Source organism: Phoca vitulina, unplaced genomic scaffold (assembly GCF_004348235.1).
Source record: "Phoca vitulina isolate PV1807 unplaced genomic scaffold, GSC_HSeal_1.0 scaffold56, whole genome shotgun sequence".
In the NCBI taxonomy this organism is placed as follows: Eukaryota; Metazoa; Chordata; class Mammalia; order Carnivora; family Phocidae; genus Phoca; species Phoca vitulina.
In genome coordinates this window covers 9,508,769-9,525,312 of record NW_022589759.1, presented here as the reverse complement: position 1 = coordinate 9,525,312, position 16,544 = coordinate 9,508,769, and the positions used below count along the sequence as shown (strand labels likewise).

General features: G+C 42.5%; 1 protein-coding gene across 2 annotated transcripts in view; it reads left to right on the top strand.

The window, feature by feature from the left end:
• Nucleotides 1–16,544, top strand: part of WWOX (WW domain containing oxidoreductase) — a 929,603-nt gene that overhangs the window by 5,845 nt on the left and 907,214 nt on the right. The window contains exons 2-4 of one of the 2 annotated variants that reach the window (XM_032389774.1): nt 440–504; nt 902–959; nt 2,391–2,569. In XM_032389774.1, the coding sequence (XP_032245665.1) occupies nt 440–504; nt 902–959; nt 2,391–2,569 (302 nt within the window). The remainder of the gene's footprint in view (nt 1–439; nt 505–901; nt 960–2,390; nt 2,570–16,544) is intronic. The other variant, XM_032389775.1, reaches the window with a different exon arrangement.

Here is a 16,544-nt window from a genome sequence, read left to right as displayed (position 1 = left end):
CTTAAGATTAATATACCTAAATGATATCTAAATATCAGCATCATAAATTAGACTGAAGTCTGTTCATCTGTCCTGGGATAAAACTAAAACAAATGCAAAACCCCTCTAGATACTCTGAGTGATTCACTAAGCTTCCTAAAGTTGACCCACAACTGGGGTTCCAGTCTGCTTCTCTTCCTCGTCCTCCACAGCCTGCTCACGAAGACAGGCTTTCAGATTTCCTTGGGCTGCTTCTCCTTCCCACGCAGGGAATTGGACCTGATGTAGACAGTAGCATTTGTGTTCTGAGTATTTCTTCTCTGAACTCTGGCTTTACTACTCTTGGGAAATAGTGTTGTTGGCAAGGGGGGGGCACAATGCAGTTGATTAATTTTTAGAAGTGTAACCTTCACTTACTATTTTTTTGTGGAGTTTTAGCTTTTTTTTTTTTTTTTAACAGTCACGCTGAGGAGAAGACCCAGTGGGAACATCCGAAAACTGGAAAAAGAAAACGAATAGCAGGAGGTTTGTATGTTGTTGTCATAAACCAAATAACCTTGTATTTAAAGCATTAATAGATAGCAAAACTGTCACAGTCAGGTGACAGGCTGCTCTGTCATTCCTGGAAGGTTCTCTAGGAGGGAGCCATCAAGGAATCAGGCTCTCTCTCGGAGGAGCTCACGGGATGTGGCAGAAGGAGGCGATGAGAGTGGGGTGGAATGGTGAGGGTGATTTCTCATGGGCTTTTTATAACGGCCACGGTTGGTACACACAACCTGAGGTGGCCTAGTGAGGCTGCTGGTTGGTGGGATAGGCTTCGGGGCGGGGGCTGGAAGGGCATGGAGCCTTCTGACCTGGGCCCTGGGCCTCCGTTTACCCCATCCCTGCCGCACGCAGACCTGCCAGTCTCCCTGTGTTTCAGATTTGCCGTATGGATGGGAACAAGAAACCGATGAGAATGGACAAGTTTTTTTTGTCGAGTAAGTGTCTATATAGAAACTCCTCTCAGTCGTTTTGCCTTTCAATAGGAATTTTTTGTTGTTAAAGTAATATACCTCGAATATAGAAAAATATGTAGTATGTAACTGTAATCTTATCAGTAGGAATAACTACTTTTAATAATTTTTTTTATTTATTCTCCAAGTCTGCTTCCTTCAAAGAAAAAAAAGGTAGGGAGTGCACTTTGTGAATTGTGTTGTAACCTTTCTCCACATAATGTCTTGTGAGCATTTTCTCCTGTTTGTTTTTTTCAAGACAGTGGTGCTAAATGGCCATGGAGTATTATTTTGTACCGATAGACTGTAACTTATCAAATTACCTCCTGAGCATTGATGTTGTTAAGTTCCTGTGTAACTCCTCGGCCGCTCACCTCTCCGCCTGTTAGAGCAGTGTGCTGGTAAATGGTCCCCCGCCAACTCTGGTGGGGGCGGGGGGGACGCCCAGGTCTGTTTCCATGGGGCACATCCTTTCACCATAGCTTCTTTCAGGCCACCCGGGGGATGTCAGTGAGGAGCCAGGAGAGGTGTGCCCCTGTGGGCCAGGCAGTACTGTGGCGTCTGGCGTGATACCCTTCTAGACACTTCTCTGGCAGCTCCGGTTATAAGTAAAACGAAAGCTGGATTCTTCTTGGCTCTTTGTATTTCTAGGGTGATGAGTATAGATCTTAAGCTATATTATTATTTTAAGCACATACATGTTACAGAAAAACTTGAAATCACAAAATCTCATCTGTTTATTTCTGGAGAGTTAGTTCTTAATGGTTTTTAAGATATTTTGAGATCTTTTGTCTCCGATCCAAAGAGTACATTTAAAAATGTAAAAAAATAAATCTGTTACATAGGAGTAACCCATTAATCCATATGTACTAATATATTTGAGTTTCTATAAGACTTAGATCACCTCCAAATCCAAACTACAGTGCTCGGAGGAGATGTGAATACGGTCTTGAAATGAAGATCATCAGAACTTCAGAATGTTCAGACTTTTTATCATTTTGAGTTTGCCACCTCCTACCAGTTTTCTTACGCCCTTGCGCGGGGTTCAGAGATTTCACTGAAATCTACTGACAACAGTGGCTGGCAGATCTTAACAGCCACATTTACATGAATTAAAAAAAAAAAAAATCCCAAAGCTGCTTCCTTTTTTGAAATCTCAGGATACAAGGCAGTGCTTTTTATATGCTACAGCGTATTTCAGGCAGTTCTGAAGAAAAGGATTTGATGACTATCTTTCCAGGCAGGAATGCAATCCTTCTGGAGGCCAGAAGACAGACTTAAATGGACGCCAGTTCTTTCTGGGGTTAAGAATAAACCTTTTTAGTACATGAAAAATGGGGTTTGCCTCGCCTAAACTATAAGATGGTCTTACATTTATAAATGCCTGGGTTCACTGTTTTCTCCTTTTCTTTGCAGCCATATAAATAAAAGAACCACTTATTTGGACCCGAGACTGGCATTTACGGTGGATGATAACCCTACGAAGCCGACCAGCAGGCAGAGATACGATGGCAGTACCACCGCCATGGAGATCCTCCAGGGCCGGGACTTCACCGGCAAGGTGGTCGTGGTTACCGGAGCTAATTCAGGAATAGGTAGGCCGTCCCTGACCGTCGTCGTGATTTTTTGTCCCTGCTATAATGAAATCCACTTAAATTTGAACTACAATGAAATCTTTTAGAATGATTCTCTAATATAAAAATGTATTTATAGCCTTTCCTGCTGTCGTTTTGTTAAGATCCTGGCCTCTTTTTAAATCCCACTGTTCTCATGGAAGGCCGTGGAAGGGCTGACCTTGAATTCTCTGAGAGCTGAACACTCAGCAAAAGACTGTGGCTATTCTGGTATTCAGGGATTAGAGACAAACAGGTTCCGTTTAAGGGTTTCCAGCCTGGTCTGTGTGGTGTCTGGACACATTTCAATGACTTGGGTTGTTGAAACCAAAATTGATTGGTAATGGAATAGCAGGAGCAACAACCTATCATGACTTTGGGACAAAGGGTACTGCAGGTTTCACCTGGTCAATGAGAGTATCATTTTCCTTTGGAAACAGGATCTTGTTTCTCTGTAAAGTTGGGGAGTTAGTCCTTGTCTTAACCTCTGGATTAACCGTCTTAGCCGCCAGTGTTTAACTGCAGTGACTGGCACAGGTAGATGGCTCCAGAGGCCGCCCTTCCTTTAGCAAACAGGGCTGCTAAAAGGGACAGTGGCAGAGCAGATGCTCGTACGAGAGCTTTCCGCGTGATTTTATTCTTACTCTGTTTTGATCCACTGACATCAGCATACGTACCTGTAAGAACCAAACTGCCCTAAGGATTTACATCTTCAGGTTAATTTACACGGACGAAACATAGAATTACATTGGGCTGTTTTCTGGCAAGTTCTGTCTGCCCTTTGACCCCTCACAGTTCCCCACTGCCCCCCTCGTTGGCCTTCTCTTTCATAAGCTTTGTCTCCTCGTGCCTTTCTGCACCTCCTCCGCTGTCTCCTTTCTCCATCCTTCTTCATTTTCAGTGACCCCTTCTCGAACCTCCAGAAGCATTCCCGGCATCATCAGGGGAAGCACAGGGGGTGAAAATACATTCTTAGAGGATCAGTTATTGCATGGCAGAGGGTCTAGTCTAACAGGTGACCGTCCCAGAGCAGAGCTCTTGACTGTACTTGTCTGTGAAGGCAGAGAGGCAAATGGAAGTTTTAAAAAAAGGGAAAGGGATTTATTTAAAATCAACTCTCGGACCTCACCCTAGGCTCAGAGTATGTTCAGTTCAATTTTCTGAACTTCTCTATTGGGGTGGATTCTATGTAATCGTCATTGATATCGAAACTGATGATGCTGTATTAAAAATAACGACTGGATCCTCAGTCACCCAAGAAACAATATATTGTGTTGATTGCATTGACTACTGTTATATGAGGGTGTGGACCAATACAGTGGAAAATAATTAAGAGAAAATAAGTACTTAAGGACTTAAGTAAAATACCTCTTTTTATTTAACAATTAGTTAACCAGAAAATTAAAAGATCTCATTCCTTTACTCTTCTAGAGAGACAGTTTTTTCCTTTAATTAGTAAGCAACGTGACTACTGGTTATTTTCTGCATAGGTGTTCAAACTTTGTTCCGTCTGACGTTAGATAGCAGACCTTGATGCTCCTAATGCTCTGCCAAAGATTTGCAGCGTCAGACTTAAGGACATCATGATCCAGGACTAGTAGAGCTGGTTCAGAGCATACAAAGAGCTTTGTTTCATTGGATCTTTAATCATAAAGGAAGGGATTCTGAAGCATCGAGAATAAATGTGTTGATTAGAATGGACTTCGAGCCTCTTAGAGGAAACTCTGTGCCTCTTCACTGCTCCCGCTTCCTCTTTCTTGAAGACCTTTCCTTTCTGATGTCCACGGTCGACTTTGCAGACACTGCAGGCAGGTTTCTGTGGTCCAGCTGGATGTGGTGGCAAATCGTCAAGCTTAAGAGTGGAAGGAGTGCTGGGAGGGTCTTGGGGCGACCAGCTCTTCCTATGCCAACACCCGCACTCCTTCCCCAGCTCCAGCCTTCCCTCAGAAACTGCCTGCAGCGCTTCCGGCTACCCCCCTCCCTTCTCCTCTCTTGGGAAGCATAGGTCTTGGTGGATGTGAAAGATTTTTATTCTTAATTTTTGAAATAATATCGCCCTGAAAATTCCAAGCAATCAAATCCTTGCAAATCACTTTACTTGGCAGCAGTGGTCTCAGGCTTAAAGAAAAGAGGCTGAAGATAGGCACACGGCTTTTCGTCGTAACTAAGTTCACTTTTTGTATCCTGCGTGGCTGCCTTAGAAAGTGTCCTTGCCCAAGTAGGCTGTGGCTTCCAGATAAAGTCCTCCCTTCTCCTGAACTATGAAACATGTCCCTCTATAAATTGCTGTCACCACTTCTCTGCACATTTCAAATGAAGTAACTGAATGCAGAGTGAATCAGGCATCTTCATTTCCAAGATGTATGGGCATTCAGGAGTCCTCTTCTATCCGAGCTTTAATGGTGTTGGTGTTCACTTTCCTTTTGCTGTTCACGGGAGCCTGTTTTCTGTGTATTAGCTGTCCAACCTTTAGCCTTGTGGGTGTCTGTTCTCTTTGAAGTAGAGTGGGCTGCCACAAAGCATACCAGTATTTAGAGAGTGGTGGCTCCAAGACTAAAAACGTAGGTAACCTGATTTGCTTTGCAAAGGCTGATTTACAAACCTGATATTTCCAATGATTCTTTATTTTTAATTTTTTTTTAATTCTCCACAGGCATTGCTTTGTTGGAATTGCTGTCGGTGAGGCTCTCTCTGTGGTGGGAGGGGATGATCAGGTGGTAAGAGGGGACACCTTTCCTTGATGAGCTTCAGTGTTGCACTAAGATACTGCCCCCTTTGAAGTGGCCTCTGAGCAGGTTTTGTGTTATTGTCTTCCTCCTCTGGCTGTAAGTTGGTTTGGAGCGATAGTTAGAATTTTCAGTAGTTTATAGTACTAAAGCAGTTAGAGGGATTCCCACTTAATTCAGCTCAAAAAGATCAGGGTGATTCTGGAAGATGTAAGGATTCTGAGGAGATGTCAGAATAAAGCATTATGAGTTCATGAAATCTTTGTTTTTACACTTAAAGTCTGTAACTAGGTATTGCTGTTGTTTGGGTTCAGCTGTCTAGATTGGGGGTTGGCAGAGTGTGGCTCATGGGCTAAATGTGACTGCTGTCTGATTTTGTAACTACAGTTTTATGGAACATGGCCATGCCCATTTATTTCCACCTTTTTTCTGTGGCAGTTTTCGTGCTTTCTGCAAAATTGAGTAATTACAGTAGAGAACACATGGCCTGCAAAGCCTAAAATATTTACTATCTGGTCCTTTAAAGAGAACGTTTGCCAGCCCCTGCATTAGATGATTTAGTCCCTTTCCAAGTAAGATCACCCCAACATTCTCTAAAGCAACCCCAATTTAGGTAACATTTAGATAAATTTGAAGCCCCGGGCCACAGGAAGCTTTTGGTGGCACACTCTCTGTGACCTCTGGGGACATCTCACCAATGTCTTGCACCGCTTGCTTCGGCTCTGTCCCCTTTTTTAGGGAGCTATGAACATTCAGACGTTGCCTCCTCAGAAACTAACACTCTTCTCTCCTTGACCTTTGTTCAACCAGTGTTCTGAACCTGAAGACCTTTATAGATTGAAAGCTGTAGCTTGGACCTCTCTCTGTGGAGATCAGCATCTCGGTTTCCAGGGGGACGTCATCTCTTCACCCAAACTTCTACTAGCAAACCAAGAGGCCCGGAACCCCACAGTCCTGACGTGCTAACCAGTAGAGATGAGGGAGGAACTGATTTCTCTTTGTGCTCGACATAGCGCTGAGTCGGAAGGGGGCAGGTGTGTCACGACTTTCTGGACTTAGTGGCTTGCTTGATGGCTCCGATTTGGTAAAAATGAGTGGAAATGGCTTCAACCATTTAATGGTGATCATTAAATACAAGCCTTGCTGGGAAGTCTTGGGAGAGGGGCTGTTTTAGGCTAGGCCATTTCCCATCACAGAGAACCCCATAGCTGCTTTTCTAGACTCAACCTGTCAGTTGCTCTGATTTGTCTCTGCATTTAAATAGTCGAGTAGGAAGTGCTACCTACTTGAATCTGAGGGCTGACATGTGCTCATCAAAGGCAGGATTCTTCTAATGAGGGGTTAACTGAATGCCTCGATGTGGGACAGCACCTACCCTGTTGACGGTCTCCTGTTAGCAGGGGCTTTTGTTGGAACTTCCACAGTCTGTTGCAGCGGGCAGACAGAATGATCATCACATTTAAGGGGTAAAATCCAGGCTTTGTCAAACGTCCATTTAAACACTAGTAACAAGGGGTGCCTGGCTGGCTCAGTCGGTAGAGCATGTGACTCTTGATCTTGGGGTCATGGGTTTGTGCCCCACATTGAGTATAGAGATTACTTAAAAATAAAAATCTTTAAAAAAAAACAAAAAACAAAAAAAACCAGTTACAGGTATGAGCACATTAAATATTTTCAGTGTAATATTTTTTGGTAATGATGATAAAACTTTCTCCTTGCAGTCTTAAGCTACCAGTGGTTAAAATTTGATTTCTAAATCCCTTTCAGGATTTCTTCAGGATGAAAAATTCCTTTGGCTTTTTGAACCTTCCTAACACTGGGCTGCATCAGTGTCGTGACTTTAGATCTAGGATAGCCTGGTCTGGTTTCGATTTTTGAGCCAGAGGGCCCATTACCAGGAACAAAACTTTTTTTTCCCTGGACAAATACAAGCTGGCCACTTTGGTTTATACCAGTGAAATGTGTTTTAGGACTGACACTTAATTTTTTGGTATTTATATAATGTAATCCTCTCTAAGTTTTATTACATGGATTCTAATTGTGTATATTTATTTAAACATCAATATCGATATATTTTGAGATATAAAATGTACATGCTCAAGCTACGACAGTCACCCCTAAATTTGTTCTCCTTGAAACAAAATGAAGGTATCAGATTTCCTTGTAGGAATCCAAAATGATAGTATAATGTTGAAATTGCTTGTTTTGGCTTTGGGAGCCCATTTTTTAAAGCTCGGGGTCTTGTTCCTAAATCATGTGTTGAAATTACAGTGTGAAGTATGGTTTCCATGTTCTTTTATCCTACTAATGACCACCATGATGGATTCATATCTGATGTAAATTCTACGAGTTCTGCAGTAATACAGGAAGAGTGCTTTTCTTCATGTAGAGATGTGTATTCATTCTTAAGATTTTTAAACCGACACTTCAAAATTAGGAGCTGGACTGGCTTTCTTTATACCTTCAGTTCTTTGCTCTCTTTTCCATCCTGTTACTAAATTTTGCCTTCTATCCTAAACCATGTGTTGACTTGTTTTGTTTTTTTTTCCAGTTATTCCAAAAGATCCCATAAATCTGAGGCCATAAGCTAACTTGCAGTCATTTTCTTGGTCAAAACCTGCTCATATGGGATCATTACATTTGGGATCCTGATGCCTGATGACAATTTCCTTTCCGATTGTCAACAAGACTCAAAATAGTGGGATCTTGGCATTTATCTTCTTTTTAGGAACCTGTGCTCATTAGTAGAGGGAAAATTTCTGAAGTAATCTAAAGAACCTTTTGGGAATATATTAAATTAAAAACATTTGTGACCAGTGGGGCACCTGGGTGGCTCAGTCGGTTGAGTGGCTGACTCTTGGTTTTGGTTCAGGTCATGATCTCGGGGTCCTGGGATTGAGCCCTTTGTCGCTCTGTGTTCAGTGGGCAGTCTGCTTGAGATTCTTTCTCTCTCTCCCTCTGCCCCTTTCCCAGCTCACTTGCTTTCTCTCTAAAATAAATAAATAAAACGTAAAAAAACCAAAAAGCCCAAAATATTTGTGACCACTTTTCCTTTATGCTAGAATATATCCATATATTACAAGTAAAAATTTTAAAATTACTTTGTTCTGAGATGCTATTGAGTTTTGGCAGTATTGGAAGAAGTCCTTGAATGATATTACATAAAATTGAGTATTAGTACCTTATGAATTAAACAACCACTTTGCAGTTAAATATTCTTAGACACTGAATATCCATGGAGATCACATAGTCTTGTTCAGAGTACATGGAAAGCTTAAGAGTATCGCAGAAGGGGCACCTGGGTGGCTCAGTTGGTTAAGCGTCTGCCTTCAGCTCAGGTTGTGATCTCAGCGTCTGACTCCCTGCTCATCAGGGAGTCTGCTTCTCCCTCTCACTCTGCCCCTCCCCGTGCACCTGCATGTACTCTCCCTCTCTCTCTCTCTCTCTGAAATAAATAGTAAATAAAATATTTTTTCTTAATGTTCAATTAGTCAACATATAATACATAATTAGTTTTTGATGTAGTGTTCGACGATTCATTAGTTGCGTATAACACCCAGTGCTCATCCCCACACGTACCCTCCTTAATACCCTTCACCCGGTTACCCCATCCCCCCAGCCCCCTCCCTTCTGTAACCCTCAGTTTGTTTCCTGGAGTCCAGAGTCTCTCATGGTTTGTCTCCCTCTCTGATTTCTTCCCCTTCAGTTTTCCCTTCCTTCCCCTGTGGTCCTCCATGCTATCCTTACGTTCTACATATGACTGAAACCAGGTGATAATTGTCTTTCTCTGCTTGACTTATTTCACTTAGCATAATCCCCTCCAGTTCCATCCATGTTGATGCAAATGGTGGGTATTCATCCTTTCTGATGGCTGAGTAATATTCCATTGTCTGCTGCTCCCTGTCTCTCTGCCCCTTCCCATGTTCCTGCAAGTGCTCTTCCTCTCCCTCTCAAATAAATAGTAAATAAAATCTTAAAAAAGAGTGTCAGTGAAGCTATATATCCAAAGGAGGAGACCAACCGAAATATTCTAATGAACCTCACATCATCATTGGTAATCACATACAAAACACATTAAATAGGTATATATAAATAACTATATATATGTATAATGCTATATAAATTGTATGTATGTACCTGATTAGAGCTCAGACTTTTTTGTCATATGAGAAGAGTTGAATTTTACACTTGCACGTAGGTTTAGGTTTTCATTTATTTGTTGAGTGCCAGTGTATATAACGAGGGGGTTGTGGAAGCTGTTGTTCAGGGAAGGAATGGTTCAAGATCATCATTTAGAGCAAATATCTAAAAAATAAGACTTCTACCCTGATTTGAGATTGCAGGTGTTTTATAAAGTCTGAAAATTTGGAAGTTATTTTATGTAATACTCAATTCAAGTGATTAGGTCTTTTGGTTTTACTTACTGGAGTGACACAGCGATGGTCCGGAGAAGTTAGCCTCAGAGAAGGGTCTTCCTACAGCTCTACCTTCCGTCCACTAGAGGGCTCTGTTGCTCTGTGATACCGTCCAACAGAAGCCCCCAGCGTCTCAGTATAGTTTTCCTCCTCAGCTGGTCTTGCTTTCATTTTTGTTAAATAATGCCTTTTACTTTCCTAACATATCTTTTAGGCCTTGTACTTCTTGGTGAAAGAGTTCAAACGGAAGACCGTTACTAGTGTCATGTTTGTTTCTTTTTCCTTTTCTCTCTCTCTCTCTCTCTCTCTTTTTTTTTTTTTTTTGGCTTTTGTTTTTTGTATAAAATGCCAAGGATGAAGAGATCCATTTAATAAAAAGGTCCATTGTATTCAGGGAGCAGCCTGTTCTGCCAGATTACACAAGGGCATGTGTTTTCGTGACATTATTGGTTTTGAGTGTGCTGGCCTATCAATAATGTGGTTTTTTTTTTTTCTAAGTGGAAATTGCAATATTTAAATATTAATGCCTCTGTTTAAGGTTCATTTAGAATGCCTTGGTGATCTTAGAATTTATTTTCAGAATATAGAGTTTCCTTGCCCCTGCAACCCTAGCCTCACCCAGCATTATATAATTTATTTGTAATTAGACTGTTTATTAATGATATGTTTTTGTACTAGAAGGAAATATGTCCTTTTGGACTCAGTATGTGTTTCTTAAATCAGAGAGGCCGTATGAAACCGAATACTTAATATGAAGCAAGTAGCCAGCACTCTGTGCATACAAGATCTTAAGGAGTGTGATTTTTATTTTGGCTCTCTAAAGTTTGAGGCAACCCATTAATTGCATGCTTCAGCTCTCAAACAGAAATTTGGCCCAGGAAAGGAGACACTTTTGGCTTTATAAAACTGCTTATTTTCAAATTTTAAATGGGGACAGGATGAATATGCTACGTTACATACTTTGATTTATATGATTCTTTTTCTCAGCTTACTTTTTCTTTCTTGAAAATGAAAGAGCCTTGCAAGCGTTGTTGACTAGTAACATCGCAAAACGATTTCACCAGAGTAAAGATATCTTGGTCATCCATGTACAGATGTGTCCATTGTTTGTCAAATAAAAATTCGTTAAAATGAGACGGTTATCCTGGGAATTATTACAGATTTTATAATAAAAGGCATGGTGGCAGTTGAAACCCTTGGACCCTTGCCTTTTCAGTCACGAGTAGGGCCCTCTTGCAAAGCTCTCTTGAATTGAGGTCTTTGGTAGATGGATCAAAATTCAAAAGCAGGAGTTGCTTGCCTTAATTTATTATCTTCCTTTGGCTTCATAGATAACACTACATTTCATGAAGTGCCAGTCTTTATCTCGCCAAGCCCAACTAAATGAGTTAGAGAAGAAGTGTCCTCTTATTTAACAAGTTGTGTGACATGGTTGGAATCTAGTTGTTTCAGATCTGTGAGTTAGTTGCTCATCAGGCAGTGCTGCTTTGTGTTCTGGTTAGAAGCCATATTCCCATCGTACTGTCTCTGAAAGCAAATCAAGGTTTCCTCACTGGACTCAGAGAAGATCTAAGATTGTGTGCTCATGCAGTTGAGAGCAGGAGAGAACAGGGGAGAGAGTGTTTGTGTGCGTGATTTGGAGGGGGCAGCGGTGAGCATTCCAGTGCTTTTCATATTTCTCGAGGGTTGAGGAGAGACTAGCAAGGTGGATGGAGTTAGGCCTTTTCCTGTGAAGGAATTACCTCTTGTAAAGAGGAACAAAATCAGAGGGGTGCCTGGGCGGCTCAGTCGTTAAGCATCTGCCTTCGGCTCAGGTCATGGTCCCAGGGTCCTGGGATCGAGCCCTGCATTGGGCTCCCTGCTCGGCGGGAAGCCTGCTTCTCCCTCTCCCACTCCCCCTGCTTATGTTCCCTCTCTCGCTGTGTCTCTCTCTGTCAAATAAATAGATAAAATCTTTAAAAAAAAAAAAAGGAACAAAATCAGAATCAAAGCAGTTTCTTGTGTAGTTGTATGGAAATGAAAATGAAAACTAATAAAATACTTTTCCTTTTTACTCTTACCTGTAAAATGTACTTATTTATTCCCGATTGGTGTGTATTGATCACTGTCATGTTATCTCATATCGATAGCTCTTTAGAATTCACAAGGATTCGGGGCATCTGGGTGGCTCAGTTGGTTAAGCGTCTGCCTTCTGCTCAGGTCATGATCCTTGGGTCCTGGGCTCACGCCCCAGTGAGGCTCCCTGCTCCGCAGAGCGTCTGCTTCTGTCCCTCTCTGTCCCCCCACCCTCCCAGTGCTCCTGCTCTCTCTCTCAAATAAATAAAATATTTTAAAAAAATAGAATTCGCAAAGATTCCACACACGTCTTATTTAATTCTCACCCCATTGTTCATAGCTAGTTTGAAATTGAGTCAGAATGAAAGCACAGAGAGGTGAGGTAACTTGCCTGAGATCACACAGCTCTTGAGTTGTGGGTTACAGGACTAGAGCAGAGAACTTTGGACCCTCTTCCTGGGCCCTCTCCATTTTGCTTGCTGCCTTCTTGCTCCAAGGAGTAGTGCACTGACCAAGCTCTTCCCAAGCAGCTCATCCAGTCTGAAATCAAATTTATTTTCACAAGTCTGTGAAAGCCCGCTCTGTGGCAGGCAGATCGGGTGTGGTGTCTGCAGGGAGGATTGAGGTGCACGTGATCTCCGCTGCTCGGTCGTGGGTTAGTTCATGGACACTTTCTCTGCCGGATCCCTCTTTGGTGTTGTGAATGGGGTATTGGCGAAGAATTATGGGGGAAGGGGAGCTCGCATTTGTCAAGCTCATATATATATGCCAGGTGTTAGGCTAGATTAGCTTGTTACATGCCTTCACATTTAAGTACTTTAAAATTATTTGTTATTGGTATAAATTCCTTATGGAAAACTTAGAATGTGCAGATAAGTAAAAATAAAAAAAGATGTAGATAAGAAAAGAAAAAAAATCACCCCAAATTCTTACCAGCCAGACATAATTGTTAATATTTAGCACATAGGGTTCTGAGCATTTTTCCCTTCCCCTCCCTTCTGTTATTTTTTTTTTTTTTAATGGTGGAACATGACCACCTTTCCCTGCCGTTAAATATTGACATCTTAAGTGGTTGAATGGTATTTTCTTAATGTAGTTCTTAACGTTCTCCCACTGTGGCACATTTGGGTGAATTTCAGCTTTTTGTGATGGCTGTCGAATGGAGATCAACATTTTATAATTAAGTGTTTGTACCTATCCGTGACTCTTCTATAGTTTTTATTTTCTGCAAGTGGAATTGCTGAATCAAGGGGTTTGTTCCCTAACCTTAATATCTTGATCTGTTTTTCATCAGACCACACCCCTTGGAAACTTGTACTAATTTGAATGTGCATTTGCCCTGCATCCTTGCCAACCTTGGAGATTAGTTTTACTTTCTTTAAAGTGTCACTTATATTTGCATGTCTCTGATTATTAATAAGATCGATCAGCTCTTCATTTGGCCATTTATATTTATTCTTCTATGAATTACCTTTTCATCTAATGTTCGTAACTATCGGGTATGTATTGATTGCTAATTGATTGCTTCATTCATGTGGTATAATTTAATCTTCAAAATGTCCCTTTCTCTTAGAAGTTAATTTATCTCAAAGTGTCTATTTTAAGCACCTGTTCAGTCTTGCAATCAAGAGGAAAATCATGAGGAAGTAGTTGGCCTAACTCCCGTTTGCTTCACTAAAAACTTTCAAGTATATGTCTTATCTGTGACACCAGCCACGACTCCAGGAGTGGGCACCGCTGCTTCATACCTGCATTTAAGGAGGGAGCTCCCCGTAAGACTGGCAAGTTGGCCGCTGACAATGGTGGTGGAGTCCCAGGGTAGCACCACGGGCGACATTTGGTTCTTTTGGTTTTGCACATTTCCCCCAGATCTTCCTTCTCTTAATGATAGAACTCTTCAGAGTTTTCCTGTGCATTATCTCATTTGATGAGCCTGGCTCCCGCGTGGTGAAATTGTACCACTGCTGAAAATAGCTCTGCTGACAGGCAGGGGAAGCTTGATAGGTAGCGAGTTTCTATTTGGAGAGGCAGCAGGGTGCATGAGAAGAAGTCCTGGCTCGGGAAGCAGACGTGACCTAGTTTCAAAACCTGGCCTCACCGCGTCCCATCTGAGTGTCTTGGGGCAAGTTACTTCCCTTCTCTGAATTCCTGTTCCACATCTATAAACAGAGCCAATATTCCTGTTTTGAAAAGTTTTTAAAGATGGGAACTCCAGAGTGCCCAGGGAATTGCCTGCTCAACACTGCAGGCACTTAATGCACTTAATAAACTGCAGGCATTTGGGGAATGGGAGACAAGGCGATCAAGTTACTGAAATTAGTTTGGTATTTTCCAGCTTCCTGGTTCTTGTATCCTCAAAAGGTTGCCCTGGTATCTGCGAGTTTGTCCTGAAATGACCTTTCTAAATGACTGGTTTAGACATTGACTTGTCTTTGGTGTGAAAGGAAACATTTCAGATATCTATTGGGTGGAGGTCAGACAGTAGCTTCATCCAGAAAAAAAGTATCAAGTGAGAGAGAAAAAAAAAGGACAAGGTTATTTTTGGTGCAGTGAAGGAAGAAAAAAGATGTTATGAAGCTTGGGGGCAAAAAGCAAGGAACACCATTAAACCTGAAAGGGATGCATGTGGTAACATCTTTATCAGGAGAGTGTGGCTTGAGAGCACTGTTCACTTGAGCTGGCAATGGTTTCTAGGAGTGCCCGGTGTATTCCACATAGACGTCCAGCTTTGCCATCCGTTTACTTGTTCATACCAGACACCGTATCAGTGTTTGGACAGAATTTTATCAGCCCTTCAACAGGAATGATGGGTTTTATTGGAGACTTCTGGGAACATGTCAGGATGAGAACTGGCCCAGGAGACAGGTGGTCATAAACTTAGCTAACGGAAGGCAAGTCACTTAACTGTTTGAGCCCTACTTTCCTCATTTGTGAAATCAAGAGAATAATACTTTCTGTTACCTACTTTTTAAGGATCAGATACAAGACAGTGTGCAAAGGCAGAAGACTATTCTATGTAGTTGATCATGGTTGCGGGAAAAGAAACCTAGCGGTTGTTGAAAAAGAGAAGCCTTCAGGAGGAGGCGGCTTTAGGTTTGGAGGAAGGTGGAGGTGGGAGAAAGAGAGTGATTTAATTCCTTAATGGGTGGAATAAAATAGGATCTCTTGATGCTTTTGTTGGGATATGCTGGGGGGTTTCCGCCAGTATCTCCTGCAGAGTTCAGACACGGACCCCGCTTTCAAGTACCTTTGCTGTGTGCTGGGCAGTTGATTTGGTGGTGAGGACTAGGAAGGTTGAGCGGTCCTGTCCCCTCCCGAATTGGCAGGTTGTGACTCGAGCCAGACCGTCAGAAATCTGGGGTAACAGGAAGGGACGCTCAGCAGAGGCAGAATGGCTGCGGGTTCTAGTTGTGTGGAGGCTTCTTTCAGAGTGGAGATGCTGTCAGTTCTCGGACAGTAACTTTTCCTTCCTGGTTCCCTAAAGTGTCAGCTGTGGAAGCGCCTTCCCTCCGCTCCCAGTGCACAGCTAGCGCAGATGGCAGCGGGAAGAGCGAGCTGGGCGCTGTTGGCTCGCAGGACATCAACAAGATTGCCAGCAACGTCTTGTTTCTGGAAACTTGGTTTTCCTGGTGATCACATGAACGAAAAGAATGAAAATAATCAATCTCTTTCAAATGGACAGACTCTGCTGCGTCAGCCACTGAACCCTGCAAGGAGGATGAAATCTCAAAACTTTTTGCATCTTTCGATTTGTCTTCTGCCTTCAGTTTTTCTGCATGGCTGTGTTGTATAGCAAGGCGGCCATGGCTTCTAAATTCTGCATCCGGGTTTGAGAAGCTTTTATCAGCCGGGAGATTGTCATTGCATTCCAAATGCATTAAAAAAAGCAAAGAAAAGAAAGAAAAAAATGCCGTTACAACTTCATCTGTTAGCGAAGGAAGTTCCAATTCCTAGTTCGTGTACAGTTACCGGATTGAGCGTTTGACAAGGTGGAGAGTGCTGTAACAGATCCGTATGGGGGAACATCTCAGTCAGGGAGCAGAGTCAGGTTTTTGGCAAGGGATACCATCCTTTCAGCCCGAACAGCTGATTTGGGAGCTCTTGGTCTCCAAGCACAGGGGCCCTTTCTCCTACCAGGTCTAGGGATTGCTGCATGCCTGGGGTTTCCTTTATAGTGCCTGTTGGCCTGATCAGGGAGGAACTTAATAAAGGGACACCAGCAGTGGTTTGCATGTCACTGTTCTGGGACTCTCAGACCCTCCTGAGTGCACACGTGTGCACTGATCATTCATATGTCCCATGTATGTTTGCTTTATTGAAGCAACACACATTTATTCACGTACAGGTCTGGAGGTCAGAAGTCTGAAATCCATTTCATTGGGCTCAAACTCAGGGTGTTGGCAGGGCTGGCTCCTTCAGAGGCTCTGGGGGAGAATTTATTTCCTTGCCTTGTTTGAAGCTTTGAGTGACTGTCCGTGTTCCTTGGAGTCTGGTCATTTCTTCTCCTTCTGACTGTGTCACCCCACTTCCTGCTTCCACATCATATCACCTCCTCTAGTGGAGTTCAGTCTCCCTCTTATAGTGACACGTCTCATTCCTTGGGGCCCACCTGGGCGATCCAGGATAATCTGCCATCTCAAGGTCCTTATCTTAAATTACACCTGCAGTCCCTTTTGCCGTATAAGTTAACATTCCCAGGTTCCCGGGATTAGGACTTGGGCATCTTTGGGGGGCCATTATTCAGCCTACCACAGAAGGAGA